This window comes from Chrysemys picta, chromosome 19 (assembly GCF_011386835.1).
Source record: "Chrysemys picta bellii isolate R12L10 chromosome 19, ASM1138683v2, whole genome shotgun sequence".
NCBI classification, from domain to species: domain Eukaryota; kingdom Metazoa; phylum Chordata; order Testudines; family Emydidae; genus Chrysemys; species Chrysemys picta.
The window spans coordinates 13,252,832-13,268,079 of NC_088809.1; the positions used below are offsets into that span (position 1 = coordinate 13,252,832).

The 15,248-nt window shown below is 40.8% G+C and overlaps 1 protein-coding gene across 3 annotated transcripts in view; it reads left to right on the plus strand.

Moving 5' to 3' along the window:
* Nucleotides 1-15,248, plus strand: part of CALN1 (calneuron 1) — a 279,008-nt gene that overhangs the window by 164,589 nt on the left and 99,171 nt on the right. For all 3 annotated transcript variants that reach the window (XM_065572755.1, XM_065572754.1, XM_005283447.5), the window contains one exon: nucleotides 9,282-9,425. In XM_065572755.1, coding sequence (XP_065428827.1) covers nucleotides 9,282-9,425 — 144 coding nt within the window. The remainder of the gene's footprint in view (nucleotides 1-9,281; nucleotides 9,426-15,248) is intronic.

Genomic DNA, 15,248 nt, shown 5'->3' on the forward strand with positions numbered 1-15,248 from the left:
GTTTATTGTTTTTTTATGTTTTCTCTGTATTTGCTTTCACCTGAAGAATATATGTACTTGCTTAGAAAGAGCTGTGTGGTAACTTGTAACTGCCGGCAATTGTACTGTTCATAGTCCTGGGAGAGAGAACAAAGCACAAGCTTTAGGAACACTGGCTTGCTGGGGATATCGCAGTAGAAGACAGGACGCTGTGCAGCCTTAAAAGCCCTGGTTAGGAGCGAGTAAGACTCGCTGCCCAGAAAAGGTGACAGCTGTGAGCCGGAAACCTTTTGGTACATGCCCTCAAGGGATGACGGATGGGGAATACAGGGGAAGTTACCCTGAAACTGTGACATTTATTATCGTTTAAAAAAACATATCCTTTATTTGGTGCATTTATATGATAGTAACCTGAAGATTATTTGGTAATTATTAGAGTGGCTGGGAATTTTCCATCTAAATGCTTTTTCAATTAAAAATGCAGTTTCCCACAAAATCAGAATTTTCATGGGGACTTTCAGTTTTGCCATTTCTCCCACCCCACTGTTTTCCACTAGGAAAATCAAACTGATATGTTTTGGGTTGGATCGACCCAAATTGAAATATTTCAGTTTGTGAAACGAATCAAAACATTTAGTTTGGGTCAATTTGACATTACTCTGTGTCCAGCTGAGCTGTCATGGTGCCTCTTGGGAATAGTAGTTCAAGTGCCTCATGCCCCCATTCTCCTGTATGAGCGGTGTCCCTGGCTAGAGTACATTTCCATGATGCACAGCAGTCTGTCCTCTGGTGGAACCAGCACAGTGCATCATGGGAGACGTCCTCTCTCCAGGGAGCCCAGTCCATAAAGGAAAATGGGGGTATGAGATACGTGAACTACAACTCCCAAGAGACACTGTGACAGCTCTGACAGACACAGTTCAGTGTCAAAAAGAAACATTTTGATCCAATAGTGCTGTAATGTTTCATTTCTATCAAAACAAAACATTTTGACATTTCCAAATCTAAATTTTTCAGAACTTTCCATTCTACCAATTTTTAAAAAAAGATATTTTGACACTTCATCCCGATTTGGGATGAAAACAAATGTGGTAATATCACAATTTCCCAAGGGATGGAAATTCTAATTTTTGACCAGCTCTAGTAATTGTTAAACTTATTTACTAGACAACTAAGGATATAAAATTGGCAGCTTTTAGATCACGTATTTATACTTTAGAACCCAAAGCTGCATTGAAGCCAAGGAAACTATCTACTGGCAAACATAAGGGATGTAGGATTGCTACCCATGTTACAATGACAGAAATAATTGGATAGTGATTACATAGCACTTAACGTGGTCAACACTTGCAGTGTAATTACAAATTTATTACATGGCTATTTATAACCTATCAAATATATTGAAACCATCTGCGAGGCCTGAGGCTAGTTAGCAGGCAGTGATTTCCCAAGTAGAATTTGTTTCACAGAGAGTTGTGATTCACTCTGGATCAGTATATGCAACAAGAAATAATGAGGATTGCTGCTAGTTACCAGTCATATAGGGATTTCCTGTAAATAAATGTATTGCTGAATTGTAGGTAAGAAAACTCAGGAAGTTTTAAAGGAAAAACAATATCAAACATCACCAAAACAACTATCTCTGTGAATGGCTTTTCTGACATGAAATGCATCGAAAGAAACTGATTCAAAGTAACTCATGTAAAGGGGGAAGTAGCCTTTGAATCTTCATAGAGTCAGATGTAGATGAAGAGAATTTATGACTTGCTAGACTGGATGTCAAGTCAGAACGATGATAGCTGTCTACTTTCATGCCCCTCACAACAAAAATTAAAAAATCCTTATTTCACCGGATTGTTCTTTCTTTCATCCCAGAGGAATTTGGGACGTAATAGAATTGCCATGTGCTGCCTAATAACAAAAAGCTAGAAGGTGCAGATGTTAAATGCAATCAGAGAGTGGAAATTAATTAAAAACAAAAACCCTTGCATGCTCAAATAACTCTGAGAAATGAGTACTGTACCCTTTAGCAAATCATCAGAGGGGGGGAAATAGCAGGCTAAACCATCATGAGAAATGTGTTTTAAAAACAACAAACAGAAGCTGAAGCAAACATCCACAAAACCTGTGACCTCTGGATGATAGAGAAAGTTGAAAAGTTTTGACTTTCTGTACAGATTGCTCTTTGAGCCAGATTCACTGGTTTTCTTCTGAAATGGAGACGCTTTTTGGTTAAGTCACTACAGAACTTGCACCTGGAAATGAATCATAGAATTATACATTGCAATGAGTCAATAAAATAAACAAATAATGAATATACTCTAGATTTCTTTCTGCATTAATACTTCTCTAGTCCTTCCCTCTCCTGAATTATCTGTTTCGTGTTGTTTGTTCCCTAATTCGGTGATTTTGCATTTTTCCAGCTGAATCTCATTTTTGTTGTTTTCTGCTATTCAGTCTAACCTGTTGTGAATGGTGTTATTTCTCTGTCCTTAGACTGAGTGGCAGAAGAGCAATGCACTTTTCATCCTTAGATCTTAAAGCTCTTTACAAGGAAGATCCAAGGTCATTATCTCCATTTTACAGATGGGGAAACAAAGGCACAAGTTGGGGCAGTGACTTCCCGATATCACCCTGAAGAACTGAAATTTCCTTAGTCTCAGTCCAGTGCTGTTACTGCTGGAACACATTGTCATGGTTCTGGGGTTAACTGCACCTCTGGCCTCTACAGATCTGCTCAAGGACACCCCATAGAGTCTCAGAGTCCAGCCATCACCTCTCTATGGGCAAGGACATGTGTCTCAGTCTGCAGATGAGGGATTTAAGTTTCAGTCCCCATGTAATCCACTGTACTGATCCCAGAAGGCCTGTCCCTGTCTCAGGAAAAATGACAGGGTTACCAGTGACCAAGCAGCTTTCATAAAGCACAACACATTTATTTTAGGGCAAAAGCATTACAGAAAGGACATTTAAGAGAATAAACAGTCTACACACATGCAAAGCTGACCAGGTGTCTCCCATTTTCCACATGGAGGCCCTGGCAGATTCAAGTCTTCAAATCCTTCCAGCAGTGTTTTGCCTTCTTGGTTACAATCTCATGTCAATTGTTGGATCAAAAAGAGGGTTTAGTCAGCCAGTTCAGGCTGACCCTTATATTACCGGCTCTCTCCTTGTCTCGGCCACTTGAACCAGGTCTGAATTCAATGCAGTTCATTCACTCCAAGGGTTCTTTACCTGCCCCAGGATCCGCATAATTACCCCCCACTGATTTTAGTTCTTGGCGTAAGCTCTGTGACCCTCCCCCATAGACCTAGAATACCATCCTTAGCTCACAATGATGCATATAACATTTATAGATACAAAAGTGTGTGACTAATAACTGAGCCTGTAGCATCCGGCCCATCTCAATATAATAGTGTTTGGAAGTGTCCATGTTTCTAAGGTCTTGCATCTATCTCACACACAGTCACCCAATATTAAAATCCCCAGATACTTAACTACCACCTTCTCTTCATGTGTAGTTCTATTTGCGTTTTCTGGGTTTGCGAGGTAAACTACATACGTCAGACTGGAGGGTGACAGCCATACAAAGTGATGCCAAGTAATGTACATGGGCATGGGAATATACTAAAATCCCTAGTGGAAACCAGTAGAACTTGAACAGACCTGTCGTTTGCTACAGTATGGCCAGCCCCTGCACAGGACTGCTTGGAACTAGTGCGCCCCCACTGGTCGCTTCTCCAGAAGGGTTGGGTAAGAGGCTTCACCCTTCTGGAGCAGTGTCAATCTGTGCTACCCTCCGGTCACAGTCTGGCCCTTATTCTTCTATACTATTATCATGACTATGTTTATTATGGTTGTGCCTGGGGACTAGCCAAAATTGGGGCTACCCTGTGGTGGGCACTGTACAAACCCAGAGTAGTAGACCTGAGCAAATAATGGAATTTTCAGTTTGAGCACCGAATGAAAAACTCTGAAAAAAGAATCTGGTTCAAATTGAATTTTTTTGCTGAAACACATAAATTTGTTTTGAATCAACTGAAACATTTTGGGTTGATTTGAATGAAAATTTTGTTTTTTTTAATTTATTTAGTGTCAATTAAAATATTTTGATTTACTCGAAATAATTTGTGTTTTGGTTTTGATTTGTCAGCATTTGGCTGTTTTACCATTTTTTGTTTTCTTTTTAATCTGGCTAAATTTGAAGTCAACGTCAACATTTTGAAATTTTCAAAACACAACATTTTGAAACAAAAAAGTCAAAATAAAACATTTTGAAATGGTTGAAATAAAATGTTTTGTCTTCTTTGAAATTTTGTTCCTGTTTTTTTCTGCATGGAAATTATTCATTGAATTGGGCCCAAATTTGTAGAGAGTTTTGGGGCATGGAAAGATGCATTTTTCAACCAAAAAAAATCTATTTATTGAAAATTATTTGCCGTGCTCTAATAAACAATCCCTGTCCCCAAAGGGCCGGTAGTCTAAATCAGTCATTTTCAACCGGTGGTCCTCAGACCCTGGGGAGTCTGCAGACTATGCCTAAGATTTCCAAAGGGGTCTGGCACTTCAATGTGAAATTTTTTAATGGACCGCACATGAAAAAAGGTTGAAAACCACTGGTCTAAATAAAGGAGTTCTCAAATTTTTCATAGTGTGGACAGGATCTTTGCTGAGTGATTGCTTCATGGGCACCTCCTGTCCCACTTGTGATTCAGAAGCATCAGTTGTCATTGCAACCACCGTGATCACTTGGAAAAGTGATATAAGGGAAGTATTGATGTATTTTTAGCTTCTGTTAATGATATTTAACGGCTGGTAACAAAAAGGGGGAACCAGAACCTTGTGATCCACAGGTTCAGAGACCACAGTTTGGGAACTGTGGTTCTGTACCCGTTAGCTAATAGAGTTGGCTTGACTATACCCGAAAAGGAACCAGAGCCGTGTGACTTTTAAGTTAGGTGATGTGTCGAACGGTAACAGGGAGTCTGTTGGAGAGCAGAATCAAAGAGTGCTACAAAGAAAAAAATGTTTGAGGTGGAGTTACATACAAGTATACAAAGGAGGCACTTACTGAAGTATAGCTGCTTTTTGTACTTTGAGTACAACCTATTTATAGCTCCCCTAATATACTTACACTAGGAAGTGCTATTTATAGACATGAGTGAAAATAGGTAGGTTTGGGGTCAGAAGTTGATGTTTCAGACTCGGTTAAAAGTTCATTTTTCTGAAGGCTGTGGAATAGCTTGAATTGAAGTTTATGTCGGGATTCTGACCAAGGCCCTGATCCAGCAAAGCACTTAACCATGTGAGTACTCCCAATGAAATCAATGAAACCTGCCATATGTTGGGATTAAGAAATCCTACATTGAAGTCAATAGATGAATGTAGATTATTCATGTTTAAGTGCTTTCACGTTGCAGCTTGTAAAGTTTCCTGCAGTTAACGCCTGATATTTTCCTTTAAAAAACATTTTGTTAGTTTCCTACTATATTTTTAGTTCTGATTTGCTTTTTTTTTAAGCTGTCAAAAGATTTTTTTTTTTAAATGAATGGATTCCACTGTAATATTTACTGCGCTTCAGCTTTCAGCCCAGCATATGAAAATAGATCTCACTCGAGCTGGCAGTGTCTAATGGGATTCATTGCTACTCCAAAGGCTTTATGTACTGAAACTTCCAGCTGTGCTTGATTTGAACAGACTCGTCATCGCTTTACATTATTGTGATTCCAGTGCAAGGAGTGAAGGTGGATACAAGGTAGCATCCAGGGCTGGCTCCAGGCACCAGCCTAGCAAGCAGGTGCCTGGGGTGGCCAATGAAGAGGGGGGCGGCACGTCCGGCCCTTTCGGCGGCGGGGCCGTCACTCCCTCTGGGAGCAAAGGACGTGCTGCCGAATTGCCGCTGTAGAATGAATTGGCGGTAGAGCTGCCGCCGCGATCGCAGCTTTTTTTTTTTCTTTTTGCGCTGCCCGGGGCGGCAAAAATGCTAGAGCCGGCCCTGGTAGCATCTATCTTTCACTTATGAATAAAGAGGCCATAGTTAATTCCTGTAGGAACTGAAAATATAGCTATTATGGGTCTGATCCAATGCCCACTGACATTAATGGGAATCTTCCCTTTGACTTCAGTGGGTTTTGGATCAGGCCTTATATGGATGACATATAAAAGGCGATTTAAAAAACAACCACCCAAACATGGAATTAGTATATATAGTAGTATAAGATAGCATAAGGCACAATAGATTTTGTCAAAGCAACAGGGATCGGATACAGAGGGACCTAGACAAATTAGAGGATTGGGCCAAAAAAAACCTGATGAGGTTCAACAAGGACAAGTGCAGAGTCCTGCACTTAGGACGGAAGAATCCCATCCCGGCTTGACAAAGCCCTGGCTGGGATGATTTAGCTGGGAATTGGTCCTGCTTTGAGCAGGGGGTTGGACTAGATGACCTCTTGAGGTCCCTTCCAACTCTGATATTCTATGATTCTATGATTCTATGAACAGTGGTGTATGTGTGAACTTTGACTTATTGTGATTTAGAAGCTGTCTTTGGGCTTTAAAAGAATTATTAGAAAATAATTAAGTCACTGCAGCCTACCACTGTGAGCTATGATATCATCAGCTCTTCCTTGAATGGAAGATCCATTATTATTGTAACTGATTCCCTGCAGGGCACTAGTATTCCCATTAGTCAGATGGGAAACCGAGGCACAAGAAAGTAAGACACTTGCCCAGGGTTACTCAGGGAGTCTGTGGTGAAGGAGCGAATTGAATATCCATCTCCTGAATCCTAGGCTAGTGCCCAAACCACCTTGGGCTAGTTGAAAATTTTCTGATGAAACTGTTTTATGGCAGAAAATTTAATTTTGAATTGAAAACCAAACACCTGAAAATTAAAATTTAATTTTTCAGCTGAAACTAAAATATCTTGAATCAGACATGCTGTCACGATACCTCATAGGAGTTGTTGTTTGGTGCCCTTGGTCCTCATTATCCTCTGTGGACTGGGCTCCCCAACTGGTTTTCATCTGCCATCATGCACTGGGGCCACAGAACTCACATGATATACCATCTCTTCTCCCCTGGGAGAATCATGGTGGATCATGGGAAATGTAGTCTGACCAAGGAGCCCAGTCTCTGGGAGAATGGGAGCGTGAGGCACCTGAACTACAACTCCAATGAGGCACTGCAACAGTATTTTACAAATATTTTGATTTTTAGTTTTTTGATGAAGATGAAATTTTCTGCAGTGAAAAGAGCCCTATTTTCCAACCAGCCACCTTTTCATCTGTTTAAGTATATACACTTTATTAATTTTGCAAAAGCAAAGGCCACAGAGGCACCAGCCATGCAATACGATCCGTAAGTCCTGCAGGAGACAGTTATAATACAAAGAAATATTTGTGCCGATAAGTGGCTCATTGCACATCCCCATGGGCAAAGGGGAGCAAAGTGGATAGAGCTAGGGCAGTGAAAGCCGATGAGGGGAACTCACCTCTATGTCATGTTCCTACTTTCCCAGTAATCTTCAGAATCCTACTTTGTGCAGTTGGAAATAGCATGTTGGTGAGGAGTGGCCATCCACCTTGGAATGCTCCCTCTGGGACCCATGTGAGTGAATACAGTATGGGTACTAGCAATATTGACTTCTGCTCCATGCCTCTCATTAGGAGAGTGGGCACTGGGCTCCTCTGGGGTTCCCTGAACCATCCCCCTTCAAGAGAACATTCATCAGAAAGTCTGTGGTTCACCAGACCGAGTTTCCCGGAGTCCTCTGCCTTTCTTGTAGGTTTTATTACTGAGAGGTACATTATGGCCCTGGGTAAACTGAAACTGATCAGTCAACATCCTTGCAAACAATGCACAAGTAAGATAAACATAACTGATGACATGTTAAATAAGGAATGTGTTCGTATCCTAGCAGAGATTATAAAGAGCTGATTGACGTGAGAGTACTGAACCTGTTAATAGCTGATTATCTCCCTGAAAGGTGTTTAATAAAATATCCTGTGTTTTCTTTCCAAATGCTTGTTGAAAAGACAAACCTATTTAACAAAACAAAACAAACCACAAATCCCTTAAAGTAGGAAGGCTTCCCAGCTGGCTGAAACTCCAGAATTGACGTGAACCAAAATGTCCTGCATTTTAAGCAGCCATGACCATTGGGGAATTTGATGGTGAAGCTTCAATGTCAAGAAAGCCCTGAAGTATGTCAAACTTGGATAACCATCAGTGCCCTTAATGCATTGGCAGAACATGGACACTCCAGGATAGGGAATGACTGAGCAGTATGGAGTTTAAAGCGGCTATGAAAGGCTTGAGGTGTGAATGTCAGATTTAAAACAAAAACAATATCAGATGTCAAAAACTGAGCCAGGGTTGGGAAGAATGGTGGATGATTTCTCTGGTTCTCACAGCATTTTTATTGATCTGTGGCTGTTTATAGCTGTAAAACAGTTATAAATTAGAGGAATGCCATGAAAAGTAGTGGGGGGGTGGAAATTGCCTGGAGGTGGTTTTAAAGGTATACATCATGATTTATCAGACAAGAAAGAAAATGAGTATTTAGGGCTTCATTTGTGAGATAAGAGTCTTCTATGAGAGAGATTCAACTTCCAAAGGCAGTTTTTTGGGCCAAACGTGTTATTGGCTGGAGCCAAAAATCTCCTATTTAGATTGATGCGACTTTGTGTAATAGTAGAGAGACGTTGTGGTGATGTGGGTGACCTCATTAAAGGGTCATGCTTAGGTTATATGAATCTGCATGTAGCAGAGGAGTGTGCCTAGGTTCTCTTACCCTGCGACAAGGTCATGGTTTTATGACCCTGCTTGTATGACGGACAAAACTTATCTGCCTTACAAATGTGCTGACAGGCTTAATTCATTACTTTTTCTGAAAAGCACTCCAAGTCTGTTGTATCCCAGGGTTGGTGTGATGATTATAATTCTAGAAACATAGGAATAGCCAAACTAGATCAAAACAGTCCACCCCATTTCGCACACAGTTCAGCATCAGATGCTGCAGAGAGATTCAGAAAAACCTCAAATAAATATTTATGCAATAATTTGCCTAGGGACAAATTACTTTTGGATTCCTAGTGGTTGTCTTATGCCTGAAAACTTGAGGGTCAAACCTCAAACCAGGAGATTTTTTTTTATCTATATCTTTATATATCCTGGTTACTATTACTGGAACCTTAACAAACATCTCATTGATATAATAAAGAGAGATGTATATTCCATGCATGGAGAGGTTAATGCACCGTGACGCTATTTCACCCTTCTTCTTTTCTTCATTATTGCAGAAATCCGTGAAGCCTTTCGGGTGCTGGACAGGGATGGGAATGGCTTTATCTCCAAGCAGGAGCTGGGCATGGCTATGCGTTCTTTGGGATACATGCCTAGTGAGGTGGAATTGGCAATTATCATGCAGCGCCTTGATATGGATGGTAAGTCGTCGTTATTCTTTGAATTATAGTAGTGCTGGGTGCTGTACAAATACATAGTGAGAGGCAGTCGCTGCCTCAAAGAACTTACCATCTAAATAGACATGACAGACAAAGGGCTGGAGGGGAAACAGAGGCACAGAAAGGTGGAGTCGCTGGTGCAAGGTCCCACATGAGTTCAATAGCAGAGACAGAAATAGAACGCAGGACTCCTGACTCCCTGTCCTATGCCCTATCCGTTAGACCATACTGCCTCACCTTATAAAATTCCCCAGATGAAACCTTTACAAACAGATTTTCACTAGCAGATAGGACTGCCCTATAATTTCCAAGCAATGTCCAGGTGGAAGCAGCAAAATAGTGCCTTTCAAAGTATCCCGCTAAGCCATTTCCTCCTTAGTTTTGTTTTCAGATATGTATTGTGAATACGGTGCTCATGAAAGGTGTCAGCTGATAACCCAGGAAACTGAAGTCCTTTATTCATTCACAGACCAGGTACAACAGTGGTGCAAGCTTCCCCACACTGTCCCTGCTATATGACTCTATTCTGACCACCTCTAGGAATGAGAGGGTAGCTCCGTTTCCATAACACATTCAAATACTTGGCTTCTCTGCTGTGCCAACTAGAGGTAGTCCTGGTGGTGGTTTTGTGGATGCTTGTTCACTGAGAGTTAGACTAAAACCACTAAACATGTTTGATTCAGTCACTAAACAGATATCAATTGTGAGGACTTTTTAGTTATTTCTGGGCTGCCTTTGAACCAGTGACCTTGCGTTGGAAGGCTTTGTAGCCCGTTATCTGTGTCTTGAATGCTCCACGCCTCGGAGCAATCCAGTCCTTTATAAGCCATGATGTAATTCTGCTGCATCATGCATAGCTTGCAAGTGAAAGTTGCTGTAGGTGGGGCTTTCTCATGCTGTGTCTGAAATGTGGAAGCTTTGGAAGTTTTGATGAGCAAGGCTTTGAAAAGGATGGAACGAGGCCCTGTGGAGAGATCTCCTTCAAATAGTTACTAACATATAATAAAAGAAAAGAAACCCATTATGAATAGAGGAATAGGACATCAAGGCTTTTGGAACCATGGGGGGACTCTCTTAGCTGACGTACATCTGCAGTCATACTAGCTCAGAATAAGGAGCCATCTTTAAAATGTCCTTAGAGTTATAGGTCAGAAAGGTAAATGCTTTTCTAACAGCTAAAACGTGCATAGATGCTGGACTAATGGGCAGCTCTTCTCTCCTGTTTCTGCAAAGGCACAGAACAGCGTTGAAAAATTATACGAAATGGTGCAAAGCCAAATGGAAAACATTATCGTGTATGCAGTACAAATACATTAATCATGTCAGGCTGCAGAAAATTTGGTGGGTTTTTGGTTTTAGTGTTTGTTTTTTATAGTAAAATCTTTCTGGTCATCTAAAGAAGTTTTACAAATGAAGAGTATTATAAATCTGCAAATGTTAAGTTGAGAGTGTTGATATTCTTCGTGGGCAACAGATGCACTATGGAGTGTAGCTAATAAAATGCTGCTTTTAAATAAAATTTGCTCCTTGTTACAAATGTGTGAGCGAAGTGCAAACTTCAGATGTTTCCTAGGTTTAGTTCATATGCTGCTTTGGTTTAGAAATTGGGCTTGGAATCCAGGGCTGGCTCCGGGGTTTTTGCCGCCCCAAGCGGTGCAAAAAAAAAAAAGCCGCGATCGGATCTGCGGTGGCAATTCGGCAGGACGTCCTTCGCTCTGAGCCAGAGTGAGGGACCCTCCACCGAATTGCCGCCGAATAGCTGGACGTGCCGCCCCTCTCCGGAGTGGCCGCCCCAAGCACCTGCTTGGCAAGCTTGTGCCTGGAGCCGGCCCTGTTGGAATCTAACGGGCACAGAATTTCTCACATGATTTTTGGTACTTTCTGTTTCCAGTTAGGACAGATATACCATGATCACAGGTTCTCTCATTCTCTTGTGATTAAAGAGGGGGAAAACACCTCTATGGAATGTAAAAGAGCATGATAATCTTTCTATAGAATGTTCAAAGTATCCCATAGAATTCTATAGCAGGGATAGAAATCAATAGAAAATGGATTCCATACGGTGGATTTTAAAAATAGTGGAAAGTATCTCATTCTTTTGAAAAAAATTCTATACGTTTTAAGAGTAGTTTCTATAGAGCACTATTGTGTTCATCCTATTAAATTCTACTGGATTCTTTCATAAGGGTGATTTTGCTTTAGGTTTTACAAAATGATGTGGTACAGATTCATACACTATTTTAGCTGAGCCCGAAGTTTTTAGTACAAAGAATGATTTGGATAATGACTCCAGCTCCGGTCCATCTCCTGTTATTCTCTCGTTCCTGATATCTGGAAGCTATGGAGATCTCTGGCATGCTGTCATTTCCACTTCTAGTATGGCTGGGACCTGTAAGTGCAGAGGTGGCATGAAAAGGTAAAAGAGGGGAATAAATTCAATGAACTTCTGAGACCGTTGACAAAGTTTCAATGTGAGTTTTGCATAAAGATTGGGAGGTGAGTCTTGTATCTGAGCCAATTCACCCATCCCGATCTAGCTTTTCTAGCTGTGTTGTTTATTATTAATTATTCATGTTTCTAAGGTGCCTATTTTCATAGTATTTTGACTGAAGAGTTTCTGGACGAGAAGACACATGCATGTGATGTAAAGAACATAAGAACGGCCCTAATGGGTCAGACCAACGGTACATCTAGCCCAATATGCTGTCTTCTGACCAATGCCAGGTGCCCCAGAGGAAATGAACGCAACAGGTAATCATCAAGTGATCCATCCCCTGTTGCTCATTCCCAGCTTCTGGCAAACACAGGCCAGGGACACCTTCCCTGCCCATCCCGGCTAATAGCCATTGATGGACCTATCCTCCATGAATTTATCTAGTTCTTTTTTTAAATCTGTTATAGTCTTGGCCTTCACAACATCCGCTGGCAAGGAGTTCCACAGGTTGACTGTGCGTTGTGTGAAAAAATACTTCCTTTTATTTGTTTTAAACCTGCTGCCTATTAATTTCATTTGGTGGTCCCTAGTTCTTGTGTTATGAGAAGTAGTAAACAACACTTCCTTATCTACTTTCTCTACACAATTGATGATGTTATAGACCTTAATCATATCTCCCCTTAGCCGTCTCTTTTCCAAGCTGAAAAGTCCAAGTCTTATTAATCTTTCCTCATATGGAAGCCATTTTATACCCCTAATCATTTTTGTTTCCCTTTTCTGAACCTTTTCTAATTCCAATATATCTTTTTTGAGATGGGGCAACCACATCTGCACACAGTAGTCAAGATGTGGGCGTACTATGGATTTATATAGAGACAACATGATATTTTCTGTCCTGTTATCTATCCCTTGCTTAATTATTCCCAGGAGTCTGTTAGCTTTTTTGATTGCTGCTGAACATTGCGTGGATGTTTTCAGAGAACTATCCACAGTGACTCCAAGATCTCTTTCTTGAGTGGTAACAGCTAATTTAGACCCCATCATTTTATATGGATAGTTGGGATTATGCTTTCCAATGTGGGTAAAGGATAAGTGGACCCAGAGTTTAAAAAGACAAAAACAAAACAGAAAGATTAGTAGGGAACATTCTTTAGGCAGTGCAGGAGCTGGGGGTGGGTGGGAATATTATGAGAAGAATTTATTTAGGCTGCAAACTGAGCTAACACAATGCAGCTCAAGGTTTTCTTTTCTTTAATGGATTGCTCTTTTCCACAGCTTATCTTGAAACATGTAATGAGAACCTGAAACCGTATAACTTGCTTCCCTTCCTTTCTCTTGATGTCTCAATGGGGATTGTTGGGTACTCTGGGCCTGATCCAAAGTCCAATGAAGTCAACGGAAATTGACTTATCTGGGCTTCGACTCAGGCCCTGTACTTGCAGATATAGATCTACCCAGCCAAGTTTCTCTCTGTCATATATTCCTGATGAGGAATGCAGCACTTTGTCAGAATAAAGCCAGAAAACTGAAGCTCTTGGCAGTGCTTTGCCTACATTTATCTCAGTTGGGATGCCAGGTTGCATGATAAATCATTCTGTACAGTGTGCAATCATAAGACCCCCACAGTACGTGAGCGCTACGGAAAAGACAATAAACCCTCTGTGCATTTGGGGGTATATGACTGATAAAGATATAATGTGCACGTGGATATGTTAGCCAGATGTGTGCTTCTCCCCAGTAGGCTGATGACAGGGCCTGCTAATAGTAAGGTAATAAAATTGGCAGTGGTTTATGTGTAATCTGAACCAGTCTGTGCGGACCTAGTACAAACATAATGTTTTTATCGGACAATACCTTGGGAGTATCTTTGGATTGCAAGATGGCAGAGGAACTGTATCTGCCTTGCCTTAATTAGCTGACAAATTGATTATAATGACACAGCCAGAAGCAGTCGGCTTTTCCATTCCTGTATGAACCCCATTTTGTAAGGGGGTTGAGAATGAGAACACAGCTATTAAAAATCTGTTTCAGGTTGAAAATGAATAGAAGCCTTAGCCCGGGAGCAAGTTTGTCTTACCCTGATTGGATGAATTTGTGTTTATAAAGAAGAGCCACCAGCATGAATAATGTGGACAGTTTTTGATGGCTTGGCACTCATCCTAAAGTAAAATAACAGCAGCATATTTCATCTACATAGTCGCCATTGTCCTGAAGGATCTCATAGTGCTTCACAGGTAGGGTGACCAGGTGTCCTGATATTATCGTGACCATCCCAAAATTCGGGGCTTTGTCTTATATATGCAACTATACACCACCACCACCCCAAAAGGGAAGTGTCCTGATTTTTCACTCTTGCTCTCTGGTCACCTGATTGACAGATTATACAGGAATCACTTCCTATCCCACTGAAAAGCAGCTACTTCTGGGGTTGTAACATGGTAGTTGTTTAACGATGCAAAGCGTAACCACATAACAGGTTAGGACAGAAATAAAGGAGAATTGTATATCCCATTGAAACAGCAGGCAGAAGTTAGGTTAGGTAGAAAATGCTGGTAGAATTCTAAGTAGAAGTGGTAATTGTCCAAACTGGAATTTGACCAGTACCTCAGTAAAAGTGCCATGCAGTCTTTAATGCCCATGAGTTTTCAGCAACACCATGTTTGCAGCAGTCCAGTGCCCCGTAACACCATGTTGGGGCATTAGTTTATTATTGAGATAAAGAAAAGAGACCCACCAAAAGAACTTGCATCAGTGGACTGAATTTTTCTCTGGAGTTTTCCCATCCAAGTGCCGACCAATGCTGACTTTTCCAGTTTGTATGATCTAATCCTAAACCCAGTTTAGAATAATCTGCAATGGTTCATCGAAGCATATATTGTACTGTACTCTCTCAGAAGGATTCTTAGGACAGTTGGAACAGAGAGAGAAGTTTCTCAAATACCTCTCTTGAAATTGGCTTTCAGTTGTGAATTATTCAGTTTGGCCACAGTGTAATGATTTATTTTGAATTGCATTTTCTTTTATTGGAATCGATTATGTCCTGGTTGTTCTTGCCACTTGCTCTGGAGGGAAAAAAAAAAGCTTTTTATTTTCCTTTTGGTTCTTATGAGCATATTATCCCACAAAATGACTGCATGGTAGAAAAGAGTAAGCATCTAGTTAATTCATTAAAAGATAATGACATAAAAACTTCATGGTGGAACTTTTTTCAAGTATAAAGAGTATAACTATGGAGGCTTGGATGCAACAGATGTGATGATGACAAGAGCAGGGATGGACATGAATAATTTGTCAGAGCAATGGACACAGTTGACAGGAGATGGGAACATCTTTGGGATGAGATTAAGATAAAGGGATGGTGGTTGGTAAAG